Source organism: Tinamus guttatus, unplaced genomic scaffold, assembly GCF_059628265.1.
Source record: "Tinamus guttatus ecotype Peru unplaced genomic scaffold, ASM5962826v1 Tinamus_guttatus_pri_ptg000602l, whole genome shotgun sequence".
NCBI classification, from domain to species: domain Eukaryota; kingdom Metazoa; phylum Chordata; class Aves; order Tinamiformes; family Tinamidae; genus Tinamus; species Tinamus guttatus.
In genome coordinates this window covers 5,548,799-5,564,795 of record NW_028289136.1, presented here as the reverse complement: position 1 = coordinate 5,564,795, position 15,997 = coordinate 5,548,799, and the positions used below count along the sequence as shown (strand labels likewise).

At 45.0% G+C, this 15,997-nt stretch overlaps 1 protein-coding gene across 1 annotated transcript in view; it reads right to left on the bottom strand.

The window, feature by feature from the left end:
• The window catches only part of PAK1 (p21 (RAC1) activated kinase 1), a 58,480-nt gene that overhangs the window by 1,937 nt on the left and 40,546 nt on the right, over positions 1–15,997 (bottom strand). The window contains exons 6-14 of the mRNA XM_088534992.1: positions 14,220–14,336; positions 13,805–13,979; positions 11,674–11,737; positions 10,941–10,989; positions 8,387–8,499; positions 4,849–4,966; positions 4,310–4,409; positions 2,318–2,514; positions 712–849 (exon numbers count right to left, since the gene is read on the bottom strand). Coding sequence (XP_088391118.1) covers positions 712–849; positions 2,318–2,514; positions 4,310–4,409; positions 4,849–4,966; positions 8,387–8,499; positions 10,941–10,989; positions 11,674–11,737; positions 13,805–13,979; positions 14,220–14,336 — 1,071 coding nt within the window. The remainder of the gene's footprint in view (positions 1–711; positions 850–2,317; positions 2,515–4,309; positions 4,410–4,848; positions 4,967–8,386; positions 8,500–10,940; positions 10,990–11,673; positions 11,738–13,804; positions 13,980–14,219; positions 14,337–15,997) is intronic.

Below are 15,997 nucleotides of genomic sequence, written 5' to 3'. Positions count from 1 at the left end.
GATGAGAGTGAAGGTTATTCAGCTGCTCCACAGGATGTTGTGGAGACAAAGAAACCCTACGTCCCACAGCCCTTCTGAGTACTGGAAGGGGGAACCATCCCAAAGCAGCTGTATTTGAATATGATTCAGAGATGGAATGAAAAAGGAGTTAAAGGCAGGCAAAAATGTTACGCTTCTTGGCGCAGGAGACTGTTTTTGACTGTAGCTTTACGTCTCAAATTTTGGTGCTGGAAAATGCAGGACAAAGAGTGATCTTTCAACTGCTGCCATTCTGCCAGCCATTCATGCTCCATTAATGCTCACAAGGCAGCAACACACCCAAAGCTGAATCCACTTGACAAACTATCAGAAAGAAAGGAGAGCAACACAGGGAATGCCTCACGGTTGAGGTATGAAGGCACCGGATCACCGGATATTTGTTTGGCAAAGGGTTGGAGCACGTTTTCCACCCCCACGGCAGGTGTGACAGAAGGAACATAAGAACATTTCTCATCTCTGCAGGCGAAGCCTGGCAGCTTGGTCCTCCACCTCCACCAGCAGTTCAGACAAGAAAGCCAGGTTTTCAGTGAAATAACAACGCATTTCCCCAAGTTCTGCACTGTCGCCCCCACTGTAAGGAGCAGCATGTGGCAAAATGTGGTTCCACCACCAAACTGTTGCAGCTTTTGCAAACATGCATGCCTTGATTGAGCCCAACTTCCCAGCATTTACCTGTAGGAGCTCTTTTGCAGAACCTCTCTTTTCTACATCCATTTCAAGACAGCGGTTTAGGAAATCTCGGAATATGGGCGAAAGCTTTTCCGGATTCTGCAGTTCCGGAGTCCCGTTGGTAGCAATGAGATACAGGGCCTAGAGCAGGACAAGCATCAAAGAGCCAGCAGGTTATGGAAGTGAGACTCCATCTCCAAATTCCAGACACCCATTTTCCTCTTCCTCCCCCCAGTAGAAAAAATAAAACTTATCAGGGAGACTATTCAATGATTAGTTCTCAGCAAAAATAGAATAGCTGCCTGCCCTATTTTTATGTGGATGGGATCCAATCCTTTATTGTTTTACCCTTGTAATCTGGGTTTGGATCCTGCAGTCATCTCGAGGGATTAGGAGGACAAAAACAACATTCCAGACTGTGTTTACATAGGGAAGTGAACTGGCACGGCTCTGCCAGCGTTAGTCTCCTGCAAAAACTATATCCTCATGGGAAAGGTGCTCCTGAATAAATAAGAGATTTAGTTCTGTCAGTAGCTGCCCCGTGTGGGCAAGGCCTAGAAGCTTAGTCCTCTAAAATGCAATTGGCTTCTTGGAAGATGTTCAGTAGATCCTTGAGCAGCACTTATCATCCTGAAGCATCATCCCCCCCACACACCCAGGCAGAGTTCATCTACTTCAGAGATCTCCTGCAAGTGAGAAACTTCCTGGATGGATTTTAAAAGGAAAAGGAATTAATGTGCAGCCCTTTTGAGCCCACCACCCAGCCAGCTCCCATGGGAGCTGTCTCGCAGCCTGGGAACTGGAGCAAGTGGAGTTAAATGAGGCCAAAGCACTGAGTTACTTAAACATCCTCATTTAACACCAAATACCTGCCCCCTTCAATCTACTTTGCTGCTATTCTTGTTTCCCCAAGTCACCCCCAGTGCAAGAGATGGAGACAAAAATTAAACAATATTCATCTAACTCCTGTGATCCTGTTTAGCTGAAGAAAAACCCATCAGCCTGGCTTGTGTTAGGAACCACTGCATCCCAACAGGATCTCTCCCTTGTTGTCTAGGCTTTAATTATCTGTGGGGTTAAACCCTCTTTAAAGGCTTACTGAACTTGGAGCTTGCAAGGAAGAACTGGAGGTACTGCTGCCTTTTTCCTGACACCCACCAGTAGGAAGATGCCACGTTTATAGACAGGTGACAGCTGCCCTATTTTTAGGGCCCACGGATAAATCTTTTGCCCAGTCACTGGGCACAAGGCTTGGAGAAACCAGCTGCTGGGTGCTGCAAGGTGCTCTTGCTGCCTCTACGAGCCTCTCCGGGAAGTGGGAAAACCTGAGTGCACACGTCTTAACTCATCAGAGCCTTCCAGAGAGTCTGCATCAGCAGGGGTTACACCTCAGAGGATAAAACAGCTACTTCCAGGGCAGAAAGACCCCACACTTCTGCTCTCTAGGACCATCTGGGGCTTTTAACCAAAAAATGAGCCAAATCGTCTTACTGCAACATCTAAGGAGATAGGGAGTGTGGGGAAACCTCCTGGGAGGATTCACCTCTCTTGTTTATAGCCTCATTTGGTTGGAAGGGTCAGTGAGAACTTAAGGCACAGAAGGACTTACTCGCAGGGGGTTCTCATTAAGGTAGGGGGGCTCTCCTTCGATCATCTCAATGGCCATGATCCCCAGCGACCAGATGTCCACTTTGGGCCCGTAGGCTTTCCGGGTCACCACTTCAGGTGCCATCCAGTACGGAGTTCCCACCATGGTGCTCCGCTTGCTCTGCTCAGGAGTGATCTGGGCGCAGAAGCCAAAGTCAGCTGGAAAAGTAAAGAGAGGGGAAGAAACAGACTTAGAAATCAGCAGGTTTCTCCCCAAACAACACTTCTGCATGCCACAGCAGTAGGACAAGTTAACATGCTGCACTGTCTGGTATGCTGCTTGCAACTCCAAAAGGAAGGGTGGCTTTGTGGCTAATACTGAAAAACTATGTGGAACAGTAATTTTCAAAATGTGACTCACTGAGGCCATCAGGACCAGAGAGGTGCTGACTTGTCCCTGTGAACGATGGGGATCTGTAAACAGCCTTATATGGATATTGAGAAACTTTGCCGTGCCTGCAATGTCAGGCAGTTGCAATATACTACACAGTATACAGTGTAAAGCGTGTTCTGGGGTATGTAAAAACACAAATCAATACGCAGTCAGATCTAAATAACAAAAACTGCACTGTTCTGCCTGGTAATGTCCCAGGACTATTACTTCCCCAGTGGATATATCATCCCTCAAACAGGATTTGCTTTACAGAGCAAACCTCGAGCGTTCAGAAGAAATTCAATGTACCTAAATCTATATTGATTATTTTAAGTAGACAGAAAGATTTAGAGCCTCTGCATGAAGAGTGCTGGCCCCTACGTCCTATTTGTATTTAGCTTATCAAAAGAAAACTAATTCTGTTTTTGTGAGGCCAGCAGAGTCCACACAGCAAGATGCAGTGCCCAGCCTGACTCCCTAGGGCACAGATTTAATTTTAGGCAGATGAAAATTAACCTGATCCCCAACTGAGTTTTCATCAAGGGTAACAACTAGGAAAGGTACATATGGTTAATAAACAGAGCAGATTTCCAGCAGAGCCAATAAGAAACTCGTGTCCAGAAGGTTCCTGCATCATATCCACAGGGAGTTTTCTAACTTCAAGCTACAGCCAGGTACCTGCATGTTGTGCTCAGAAAAGTTATTCCATAATGAACAGGAGAGCTTTGGCCTCCATCTGCCTATTCCTTGCCCAATACTGCAGATATCTGACTGCACCTAAGTGCAGCTTTATTCTAAAAAGCAATTATGTGCAGAAAAGCACCTTCTTACTCAGCATATCAGCGCTGTGTGAATTTTGAGTCATATCTGCTGTCGCTGCCGACAAAAATAGATTTATTCATGCTGGTTGGCTGCTAGCCAAGAGACTTGTCGGGGAGAGAAGGGGAGCACAGCCCTGTTAAAGTTATAGGTGGAAGATAATCGCTCAGCAGTTTCCAGGGTTATCTCTGAATAAGCAACCACAAGTGTAACAGTTACCCTAGCCCCAGAGGGGCAGAACAGTCTCAAGGTCTTCACTGCTGCTGATAACGCAGGAGGCAAAGAACATAAGAGACCAGTCTGGGCTTGGAGTTGCTGGGTTCAACATTTTGTTGTTATGCTACGTTTTCTAGTTGTGTTTTCTAGTTTTCAGCTCCACCCTCTCCAAGTACTGGCTGTATTTTCCGCTCTGAAGAAAGCTCACAGATAAGACCTGTGATCCTATGTCTTCAAACTGAGCTTTCCAGACTGGAAGATGCAGTAAAACTGTGTGATTTTAGTGAACAAAAATGGATGGCCCAAAGGAAAGGGAACCCCAAACCTCCTTTCAAGTCTGGTATCAATACACAAGGATTTATGCTTGGCAATACCCATTAAAAGAGATGCCACAGAAAAACCTGCAGGAGCATTTTTATAGTCTCATCACTATACTATCAAGCACCTCACACTCATCTTCCCCATAGGCCTGGCCCTAAGCAGGTAACAGGACAGTTAGCTCCTGGGTTGATAATTAAAAATTATCTTCAGATGTTCCCTGCATACTTAGTTTGACAGAGCCATCCATTCCCAGCAGGATGTTGTCGCTCTTGATGTCTCTGTGAATAACTTGGTTTGAATGCAGAAATTCCAGAGCCTGGAGACACTGGGGGGGGAAAAAAAGAAGAAAAAAAATCATTTTTATTGTGCTTGAGGTTATTCACCTGCCATGATTAGCCAGCTAATGGAAGAGTAACGTGCATTTTCAGTAGCAAGGGCTTGTTTTCTTAGAGGCTTTCTTAGATGCACACAACATATGCAGGACTGTGCAGAGATATCCCACTGGGATCGTCAGGTTCTTTGAGGGCAAACTGGTCCCTGGGATCTCTGGGGAACGGGGGTAACCAACAGGATCCCAACTCCATTTGGCATTGCAGCTCTCCCTCTTGGCAGTATCAGGCGTAGGCTGTAATCTCTCAAATTAAATCCATCCCAAGAAAAAAATCTATAATTTAATGGCAAGGCAGCTATCCCTAGGGAGCCAGTAAGGCACCGTGGGTAGCTCCTGTCCCCTTCTTGATCCCAGGTGGCTCCCAGGGCTTTACCTCTCGACACACTGCTGCGATCTGTCCTTCGTCCATGCACGTCTCCGTCACAACGTCTGTCAGGGAGCCTCCTGCCAAGTACTCCATGACTACCCACAGCTCTTCTCCTACAAGGTAACTGAAAGCCAGGAGCAGGTTATAAAATAGGCAGGTATCTGCACACCCCCATTTGCCAAGCCAGAGCAGACGGCATTTTAAAGCTATTCTATAAATGCAGACAAGCCATGAGGCTTCAGCAGCACCTTTAGCAGTACTGGGGGTATCAGTGATACTCTGGGGGATCAGATCACAAATTGATGGAAGAAAACAATCCACCGTTTGAAATTTCTGTCAATTCTGGGAAAATACATCAATGCAATCTGCCACTACATCAATGCAATCTGCCACTACAGAGGGAGCTGCACAAAACACTCCTGAAGGAAGGGACTATCAGCTTGAAAAATGTAATACGCATTTTCTCAGCCTATCTCCACATTTTTAAAGGTCAGGAGACAGGTGAGCCAAGAGAGAAGGCAGAAGTCAAATTAACAGCTTTGCTGACATTAGAGTGGAGCAAAGCTGTTGGCTTGCTCAGAGACACTGATCCTGTGGAATAAGGATTTTGCTGAAAGCCAAAACCAAAAAGCAGGACAGGTTCTGCGGAACAGTTAACTTGAGAGGAACTGTGAAGGACGAAGAGGTTATAAAATGTGACGGGGTTCAACGAGCAGGCAGAGATGACTGAGATAAAACCCACAAGACTAAGAATTGTGGTCTGAGCTGGGCCAGGATGACATTGTTCCCACTTAAATATCTTAGGAAAGTGTCCCCAGCTGCCAATCCCTTCCCCTCAGAGGGGCACACCGGTCAGTCAGCATCCTAAGCCTTCTTTATGGATAAACCCTTAAAGTCCCCTAACATTCTGCTTTGCTCAGGAGACAAGAACATTAGTTACAGGTTTCTGCAGCAGTGACACCACTCCAGCACCATCATGTACACAAGAAGTTAGTCTAGAAAGAAATCAGTGTTTTCTTTTCTTTTAGCATTTCTGTGCCACACTTCTTCAGTTTTTTACATTGATTTTCTAACCTTGGTTCAGTTTAGAAAGGGGACTGTGATTCCATAATGATGGCCACCATGTAAGACGAGGATTTGAGGGGTTTATTACATGAAGAACAGCTTTAAGAAGAAACCAGGGGCAGATGTTGGCTTTGCCTGATGCTCAGCATCTCACATCTCACTTTGGGTATTGGGTCTCCAAGACCCTCTTTCACACCGTGGGAGAAAAAGAGGCACTTCCAGGTGATTCTGCCTCAATAGCTCCTTGCCGCACAGTAAGAGGAGTGTCCTGGCAGTGCTCAAAAACGTGCAAATGAGGCACTTAGGGACATGGCTGAAGCTTGAAGGAAGCTTGAAGGAATCCCCTGCGCTCATCGTGGGAGCTGCTGTCTCCATTTACCACAATCCAACAAAAACGAATCCCTCTGAAAAGGGTTAGTGAGAGAAAGGTAAGGACAAAGGCAGCAGCTCCTGCAGCTGGGAGGTTAAACAGGAGAGCAGGATGTGCAACTACCCTACAACTAAGATGTCCTGGCTGGGCAAGGCAAGGGCTTGTGCATGGAGATGCTCAAATGGAAGAGTAGGTGTCTAAAAGAGCTATGCCAAGAAGCCTCTAATTAGCCACGAGAAATACTCAGTTTCAACCCGTATGCACTATTTTTAAGTGTTCTTTTCTATCTGTTTCATTCCACACAAGTAATAATCCTGCGCACACACACCTTCTACAAACAACTTCCCATCCCTTCAGGACAGGAGCCCTTTACAGCTGTGCACACAGGACACAGCGGCATTTGAACTCAGCATCAGGATTGATGCTGAAGTATTTGTTGATATGAGAAGTATTTGCTTTGGCTAAGACATCCAAACAGGCCTGTTAAGGGAACAGCAGATAGGATTTTGAGACACATGCTGAGTAGTACCCAAATATTCTCTCAAAGTTCAAGGGAGATTCTAGGCCACGTCCCTCCATAGTATCTTTAAAAGTAAAACGAGCTGCCAACATTCAATTCTGCAACTCAGCCTCTTGAGACACCGTGTTACCCTACAACAAACCAACCCTATAGTTCACCAAGGCTGCTGGATTGTGCCACGAGTGCAGCAGGCTGGAAATGCTGCTGCAGCTTCACTGCAACCAAGTGCTGTATCTTCAACGTGAGTGAAGGGTTCAGGCTTGATCACACCAAAGCCCAGTACAAACGACCACACAAAGCTGCTGCCTGTTCAGCTTTTACTGCTCCCTGGATTTCAGCACCTGCAGCTTGTGACTGTTTCCTAGAATCCAAGCAGAGGATGCACAAGCAGTCCTTGAACTTTCAAAGGCAGCTCCCTGCCCCAAAGAAGCACATTTACCTGTAGCTCCTTCTGAAGCTGCCAGTCTCTGAAGAGCTGATGATGGCAGCACTGCTACCATCGCCCTTATGCACAGCAACAACATCCCATGTACAGGAATGTGAGTTTTTACCTCACTCTCAGACATACTTGTTTGCAGACTTAAATATTTTACTGCCTTGGACTACAGAGTGATCACAGTGTTCAGGGCCATGCTCCTGGTCAGGACTACACGAATTTATTTCAAGAGGTTACACTCAAGGCAGCTGGCCTGACTACCACCAGCACACACACAACAGCAGCAGCGCTGCTTTTTTCTGTTCCTTGTAATCCTGACACAAGGAACAACAGCCCAGGGACAAGAATAGCAGGTCTGTACATACACAAGCTCCTAGGTGGTGCTCTGCCGTAAGGAGAAGAGGGGATTCAAGGGGCAGCCTCTCCATACGGATGCAATGCGCCCAAGGCTAAGCAGAAGTGACCGTGCAAAGTCCAGCTTTGAGCAGGGAATTATCTTGCTCCCTCTGTCTTCCAAAGTTGTTTTTTTATTTTTTTTATTTTTATTTTTTTGGTCTTTTTACCTACTTACTGTGCCAGATCTCTGACCCCAGACCTGCAATTGCATCTCCAGGAGTGAATTACCAGGAGCACAGTTATTTTTACTGCTCACACCCACAAGAGAGCAGCCTTGCCAGGCTATGTGCCACATATCATTCGTCTTCACCAACGTTATGCTATGGTTCAAAAAAAAATTATAGCAGACAATCAAAAGGAAAAGATTATACTTCTTTGCAAGCAGAAAGTGGTGCTCAGTGGAAGAATAGAACAAGAACAGCACAGTTCAAATTGCTGCCATCTCTCCCCCAGTTGCAGGAAGGAAATGACTTAAAATGTTAGATTTGGCAAAGGAGCGGAGAATCAAGCAGAATTCTCACAGCCTGCAGCTAATGTCTTTTCTGCCATGATCCCTAAGGAGAGCCTGGAAACAATGCGGATTCATCTCCTTCTCCTGGGATATAGATAAAGACCTATAAGGCACCCCCAACCCAATGTCGCCACATGCACTGAGCACTGCAAAGTTGTCCTCTACGTGCATGAAGCTGAGGATCGCTTAGGATGGTGACAAGGAAGGGCCAGAGCCCCTTTGTGAACTCTTCAAAACATCACTTACCTGTCCAAGTAGTTGACAATGTTGGGGTTTTTGTTTTCCCTCATCACAAGAATTTCATTGATAATCAGTTCTTTTTTGGGCTGCTGCTGCAAATTCATCTGTTTGATTGCAACCTGTGGTGAAGCAAGATGAAAGTGTAGAGCATAACTAAAGGTTTGCCTAGAAACCTGCCAGTACCAGTGATTATTTTAGTGCCATACTCACAAAAACAAAGGGGGAAGTGGCTTTATCAGCATGCATTACTGAGCCATTTCATAGCTCGGAGTTCCTCCAGCCAGTCTGTCTCCACACATATTGAGTTATTAATGCCAAAAATATCATACTGGACTTTTCATATTGGACTGTGGTGCCATAGACATCTCAAAGCTTTTGGTTAAAGAGCAGAGATCCCCTTAATCTACTATAGACTGATTTATCAAAGATGTATTTCTTTTAAAAAGATTCTTATTAATTTTATTTTGGATCCTTATTAATTTTACTTTGGATCAGTCATTTCTGGACGCTTGGGCTTCTCTCCATCTCCAAACAATTCCTGTGCTTCTAGAGGGCTGCAGCAGGGCAGGAGATCAGGGAAGAGATAAATTATATGGCCTAAGCATAGTTCGACGAGGTAATATGTAAAAACAAATTAAATAAAATTATTAGTCATCTGTCACAACAAGACCTAGGGGGAAAGAAGTTCAAAGTTTAGATACCTAAAAATACATGAATTGCATCAGCTTCATCCCCAGTTGTAACGAAAGGAAACAGGGGTGGATTCTCAGCTGTGGTCCTTTGGCTTTGTCACACTTTACCTGTTTCCTTATTTACCCACTCTGCACAGAAATGAGTCAGATACAGCGTGCTGCAAACTGCTACAGTCAACTATGTGTAACACCAGTACTTCATGAGCGACTGTACCTGGTCCTAAGACAAGTCTGCAAATCTGTAAGACTTCTTAGCACAGCAGGAGGCAGAAATGCTCCAAAAGATGCTACAATCCAACTGCATTTGTCAATATTTAGGCAAAGAAATGCAATTGTGCCTTTACAAAGCAGCTACTTGCAAAGCAAATGGCAGACGCTAGAGAATGGGAGCCAGAAACTGCAGCTCTCAAAAGTAAGGAGTAAGAGGAACAAGCCTTGGAGTGCTGATATAGAGATACAATTATCATTTTGATAGCATAGCAGGAGACTCTATATAAAGTCCTGACATGTGAGATAGGAAGAACAGACGAGGCACCATGCTGCTTTTCCACAGTACTTACAAGGTTGCCAAACTTTGCCCAAGTTAGACAGACACAAAAACCCCATGAGGCTTTTGGAAAAGACCAGAGAGGAGAATGGAAGACAAAGAGAGGGAAGACATTTGCTACATACACAGAAATCCTCGGTTCAGTGCTAAACAGGCTTCCAAGAGGTCCCTGTGCTTCCTCACTCCCATTCAGGGCTAGGCCTAGGTGTATAAAGGGGCATTTTCCTTACTGCAGATGTGTGTTATGAAAAAAAAAGCATTTTTACTCCCAAGAGTTGCCTACAACTCTTGTGTATTGCACAGGAAAGAAATTTCCTTCCAGGGCTTCTAAATGGAGCAAAAAGGACTGGTACCAGCAGCCACCAGCCCTTGAAAGAATGGAAAGAGTTAACAGAATACCAAGACTTCCAGTGATCCCCAAAACCATTCTAAAAATCAAGGGCCTGATCCCACTTGTATAATGGGAATGATTTTAAAGCCTGCTGTAATAATAATTCACATGTAATAACATTCACATGGGAGTCACTGAAGAGGTCCAGAAGGAAAGCAGAAAACCATCAGAGAACCTCCTCCTCCTCCTATAAATTTCCCATTGCTTCAAAATAAATGATGCTCCCTTTCTTCAGCGGCTGCAGCTGAACCATATTATTGCTTTGGGAATTGGAAAAAGGGGTAAAGTACTTAGCAAAAGGCAGAGAGTTATGAAACTCCCTGGTGGGCAACCCTGACTTTGTACCAATGCCGAGCAGCCGAGCAGTGCAGCAGACTTCCATAAATATATATGGAATAATGCATACATTTTTCTCTTTAGAAATCTTCCACCGAGCAATATTTGTTTCCATAGATGCTGCATAGCCATCACGACGAGTTTATTATGGATAAAGGCCGTATGCAGGGCACTCCTGAATGTTCAGGAAAAAAAAAATTAAACGTATTCCTTGCCTCAGTTCAAGGGCAGAAAGTGAGAGGGCAAAGGGTGGGTGAGGAGCTATTTCTATGCAAGTCAGCTAGCGTAAGCGTAGGAAGCAAAATAAAGAGGAGAAAAAAATGGGGAAAGACAGGAGCCTTTGGGATGAAAGAGATAGGAATCTTCAGGGTCACAGAAAGATTCTTTACAAATACAAAATGGTTCAGGAATGAAAATGTGGGAATTCATTTTTTCCAGTTGTCTGCTCAGACCACTCGACCGTGCCTCATTAGGAAAGGAAATAAATACCTCATTAAAAATGAGGTGTCATGAACCCCTGAAAGAATGTCTTTGTTTTGTGCCATCAACCAAAACTTTCAAAATGCACTAAAGGGGTTTTCCAGCAGCACTTACCTCCTGTCCTGTAGCTACATCCATGGCTGTGTACACGGTACCTGAAGCTCTAAACAAAACAGAAGAAAAAACCCACATTTATTAGTGCTTCCTGGCTAGGCTGAAAACTCCCTGCTCTGCTTGTCCTCATAAAACACTCCGATTCCCTTTCTTTTCCATGCAACAATTTCAGAAGTAAACATCATCTGAAATATTTCTGTATTTCTGAGCCAACTTTGCTGGTAAAGCAGTGGCCAGAGAGCCTAAGTGGAATGAAGCTCGTGACATGGGACAGGAGGTGCCACACGGGACAGGAGGTGCCCCCAACCCTCTCCTGCTAAACCAGCAACAGCTGCAGGGCCATGAGTTGATCCCATCTCAGCTGGGATCAGAAATCACCATCGTGGCCTCTGCCCTGAGCCCTTTTCTGCTAAGGGGGACACAGCACCAGCATCAAGGAGAGATAATTCAGAAAGCAAATCTGTAATTTGAAGGTTGTCTTGTACACTGAAAATAAGCGGTTTCTTCCCTGGCTGCAGCTATATTTAGCAACCTCATCATCTAATGACATATTTTCTCGTATTAAAACACAATCACACAAAACCCCCAGTCACTGTGACTCGACATTTGCCACGAACAGGAGAAGAGTGGAAGGAAAATATCACCATCAGCATTCCCACAAGCTTAGCCTGGTTGCTCTGCTTCCTTCTCAGTACAAGGAAAGGTACAGGACGGAGAGGGAGCCGATACCAACCCTTGTCCAATCTTCTCAAAATGTGTGTACTTCTTCTTGGGATCACCCACGCTCACGATACTCCCTACAGGAAGAGAACAAAAGAAAAAACAACTGAGATTTTTAAAAGTTCTTTTTAGCACAATTAAAAGAACCAAAGCCTGGGCAAGCACATGGCAAGAGCGGCCTCGTGGCCGCACCGGGCTCTGCAGAGCCTCGGGAACCACTTGTTTCAAATCCAGACGAGCACGATACCAAGGAAGTCCTCAGTTATTTACACTCATCATAGCTGTGGCCTTCCCCTCTCACAGATATTTCCCATCAGAAGCACCAGAAAACAAACATTACTCACATTTACAGCCAGTTACTGCACGCTGCTCTGCACAGGATGTGGATACACTGCCCTGGCCTGTGCAAATAGTCATTTGCTGAAAACCTGTGATTTTCAGTCACCCCAAACTTCAACAAATTGGATGACCCAAGACTCCTTGTCCTTGTGACATCTTCAGAATCTGGACTCTGAGGTCCCACTTTCCGTAGAGCTCATGGCTGCAAGCTAGCCCAAGACTTCCCTACTCCCTGACAATTCCCAGCAGAACAAAATGTTTTCTGTGTTTCCACACAAAGCAGATGCTACTGACGCAATGCCTGCACTGAAAACAACTTAGGGCATATTTAGAGACCCTTCAGAGCAAAACTCCCCCAGGATGGCCCAGGCAACACTCAGCTGCTCTGCTGGGAACCTGATGGCTGAAGGAAGTGGTTCTGGTTTCAAGAGCAGTTGCCAAGGGAGGACAGCACCGCTTGGCACCATCTCACCTCATTCCTCCTCCCGTGGCTGTTCAGTTGGAATAAAGCAAATTACTGCATCCCTCCCAGGGAAGACACTTGGTGCTCCGCAAAGCGGGACCGAGAGGGGCAGCTTGGGCTCAGGGAGGATTTGGCATCGATAAGGACACAGAGCTGCTTTCACAGGGGCTTGGGGATGAGCCTGGCAAGGAAACTGCACTCAGTCATCAGGCCAAGGCACCCAGCAGCAAACAGAGCACAGGCTGGTTATTTTCAGACATCACTGGAAAGCAGCCAAACCTGCAGGATTCGGGGTAGATAGAGGTAAGGGGAGGGGAACATGATGCACCTTTGCACAGGAGAAAAGGAAAAACTAGACTATATAAATCCCATTAAGAGCCCTAACAGCTGCACTTGCATTTCTCTTGATTACAGGAGTGAGTCTATTCACACTGCAATAACAAACTTCTATCAAGCAGTCCCTGCTTGTTGTGCCTGTTCACCAAAGGCCTCCAGTTCTTAATGCTACATGGGTCCAGCCTGACATCAGTCAAGCTGCTGTTATGACATGACGGGCTTCAAAAAGTAGTTTTTAGATAACAGTTTACATGGCACCAGTTCAATTTAGACTCCATTTTAGAAGAACAAAGCACTTAGATACCTATTTATTACCTTTTTAAGCCATAGCTTCATATTAAATTTCACTTCATCCAGCTATTAGCTTTCCTTTCATAACATAATGACTTTTTGGTGAGCAAACCCTCAACAGACACGACAAGTACGACTATAGGGGTGCTAACCAACTGACAAACAAAGTCTGTATGTCATTAATACAGGATTAGTAGTTAGAAAATCAGGTACCCTGCACTGAGGAAAGCAATCAATGGCACGGATGAGCTGGGCCAGCTGTCAGATGCTGCCACCAGAGCGTATCCAAACCATGCCAGGCTGTACAGCAGCAAGTTAAATAAGACCGGCGAGCTGCAGGTTGGGACTGTTAAAGGCAGTAGCAGGACACGAGAGAGACATTGATAAGCCATCATTTTTTTCTCAGAAATGACCACTAATTTGGGTTATCCACACCCTCCCTCTGTGTTTTAGCCACAGCAGGATGCTCTGCTCACCTCAGGTCTAACATTTCACACTCCTGAGCTGCGGAATATCAAAATCTGGGACAATCTCAGACTTCACACCTAAGGAGATGTTACAGAACCAGAGCTTGTTTTGCAGACCCTGAGGATCTGCAGCTCCCATGGGACTTCAGTTAACAAAGTCTTCAACAACAGATCATAAAACACTAACATCCTCATGTTAAGAAATAAACACAGTAAGAGCAGGACTTTAAAAATCAAGGAGGACCTACTCAGTTTTTCCAGTATCTCTTCATCCGACATTTTTGGCTTTTTCTTCTGTTTCTCCGTGTTCCTAATCAGCATGTCAGGGGCTGCCGTGTTGTTTTCGGTGGGAGAAGAAATCGGAGAGGTGGCCATGTCTTTGGTAGGAGGAGGAAGGGGGTCTATCACAGAGCGGGTGTATATCTGATTGGGGGGGTAAAAACACACACATCAGTAACAAGGCAGATCAAGAGTTGACCATTTCTAGTCATCTCTTGCTCTGATGATCTTTTATTTTTTGGTCAGTGATGTATTTCTGCAGCTGATGTTTTAACAGCTCCCCATCTCCTCCCTCCTGCTCCCAGGAGGGGCTCTGCCCCAGTCCCCACACGATGCATGAGGAACCACAGCCGAAAGCTGGCTGCAAAGGCAGGTTTTGCTCACAGATTTTGTATGTTCCGGGCGTGGAGCTATCACAGGGGGTGGAGCTGCGTCGTCTTCATCGTCTTCATCTTCAGACACCGAAGGCACTGCGGGCGTCTCAGACACAGCCTTCACGTTCTGCACAAACAGCAACGAAACCCCAAAAGCCTCGTTAGAAGCAAATCACAAATATTGGGCGATGCTCACAATAAAGAACACACTGAAGCAAGCACAAAAGGAGAAAGAAAAGATATAAAGTTGCCGTATCTAAAAAAATCCAAACCCAGATGGCTCTCATTCTACATGGGAGGCATTTAGGGGAGCAGCCCAGCCCACTCTGAGGCTGAGTTCACGCACAGCAGATCATTCACCCCTCTTCATGTTCCTTCTGTTCTGCTGCTTGTGCTGAGCCCTAATCATGTAGAGATTTCAGTCTTCCAATGATTTATTTACACCCAAATCTAAATGCTTTCTCTAAAAATTGGGAGGTCAAGTTAACATCAGTTTTGGTACTGTGACTCACACTCAAGTAACTGGAGATTTTGGAAACATGATCTGGTAAAAATCTTTCAAATCCCTACTAAAATCAATTCCAAAAGGAAAATCTTACGTAAAATAGGAACAAGAAGTTCTTTAAAAGCAACACAAGCAGTTAAAAAATAATCTGGAATAGTGTGGTTCAAAGTCAAAGCCATTTCTCCCCTTATAATTTGAAACAGACTGGATGTGAAGTTCACAGCATCCTTCACACTAAACATTTCGGAATAAACATAGCAAGTCTCTCAATCCACTAGACCAGTTATCCCTGTGCTCTTGCTTCCAATTTGTTTTCTATCAGCTACCTAAGAATGGCAAGGGAAAAAAATGGCTTTTAAAGCATTACACTGACATGCTCTATCAAATAAAGGAGAAAATGTAACATTTCACTGAATCAAAGGGTTTTGAAGTCACTGGCATTCTAACATAAAATTGCTAATGTGCCCTTGACATATTGCAAAAGCATAACATGTTCAAAAAAACAATGCCAAAATGCCTACGTACTGGGAAATTTTCTGGTTCTCTCCAACCTTAAAGGTTATCCGGTGCCTTATGAAAAAGAATAGGCATCTCAGTAGGCTCGTAAGTACTACTACTTTCAGGATTTACTTTCAACTCCAAAAGCCTCAGGCATCCTAAGCCCCTGAGCACTGGCACACAATGAGGCGAAATAATTCCTAGAGAAAAGAAAAGTTTCCTTTTTATTTTAGCAGAGAGCCCCTAAATGATCCGATAGGAAGGAATACGCTGGCTCCGGAAGGGAGCAGAACAAGCCAACTCCAGATAATGTCCCAGCAGTGAGAAAACAAGAGACGAGGGAACTGTGGGGTTTTATGAATCATCTTCAATAGAAAGTTTTGTTTATTCCATCCCTCCCCTCACCCCAGACAAACATTACAGAGCTTTTCAGTTCTGCCTCCCAACGTGGAGGGCAGGAGCCGTGTCTGCTATGGATAGAGGAAAGGTCAAGGAGAGAGGAGGAGAAGGAGAGGCTTTTACTTCCCTTTCTGCCAAGGGTGGCTTGGTTAATCAACACTACTTCAGTCAGACTTTGCTGGTTAGTAATTAAACTTCACTAGATGGCAGATGTTTACAGAGACAAAGCCGACAGGTTATCATCATCCTCGAGATTCCCACACCCAGAGGAAACACATACAGAACAATTTCTATGGAGAATTCACTATTCACTAACAAAAGCCTCTTGTGTCTACTTGATTCTCTCACAGCTGAAAGAAAAAGTTCAGATAAGTTGTCAAATACAT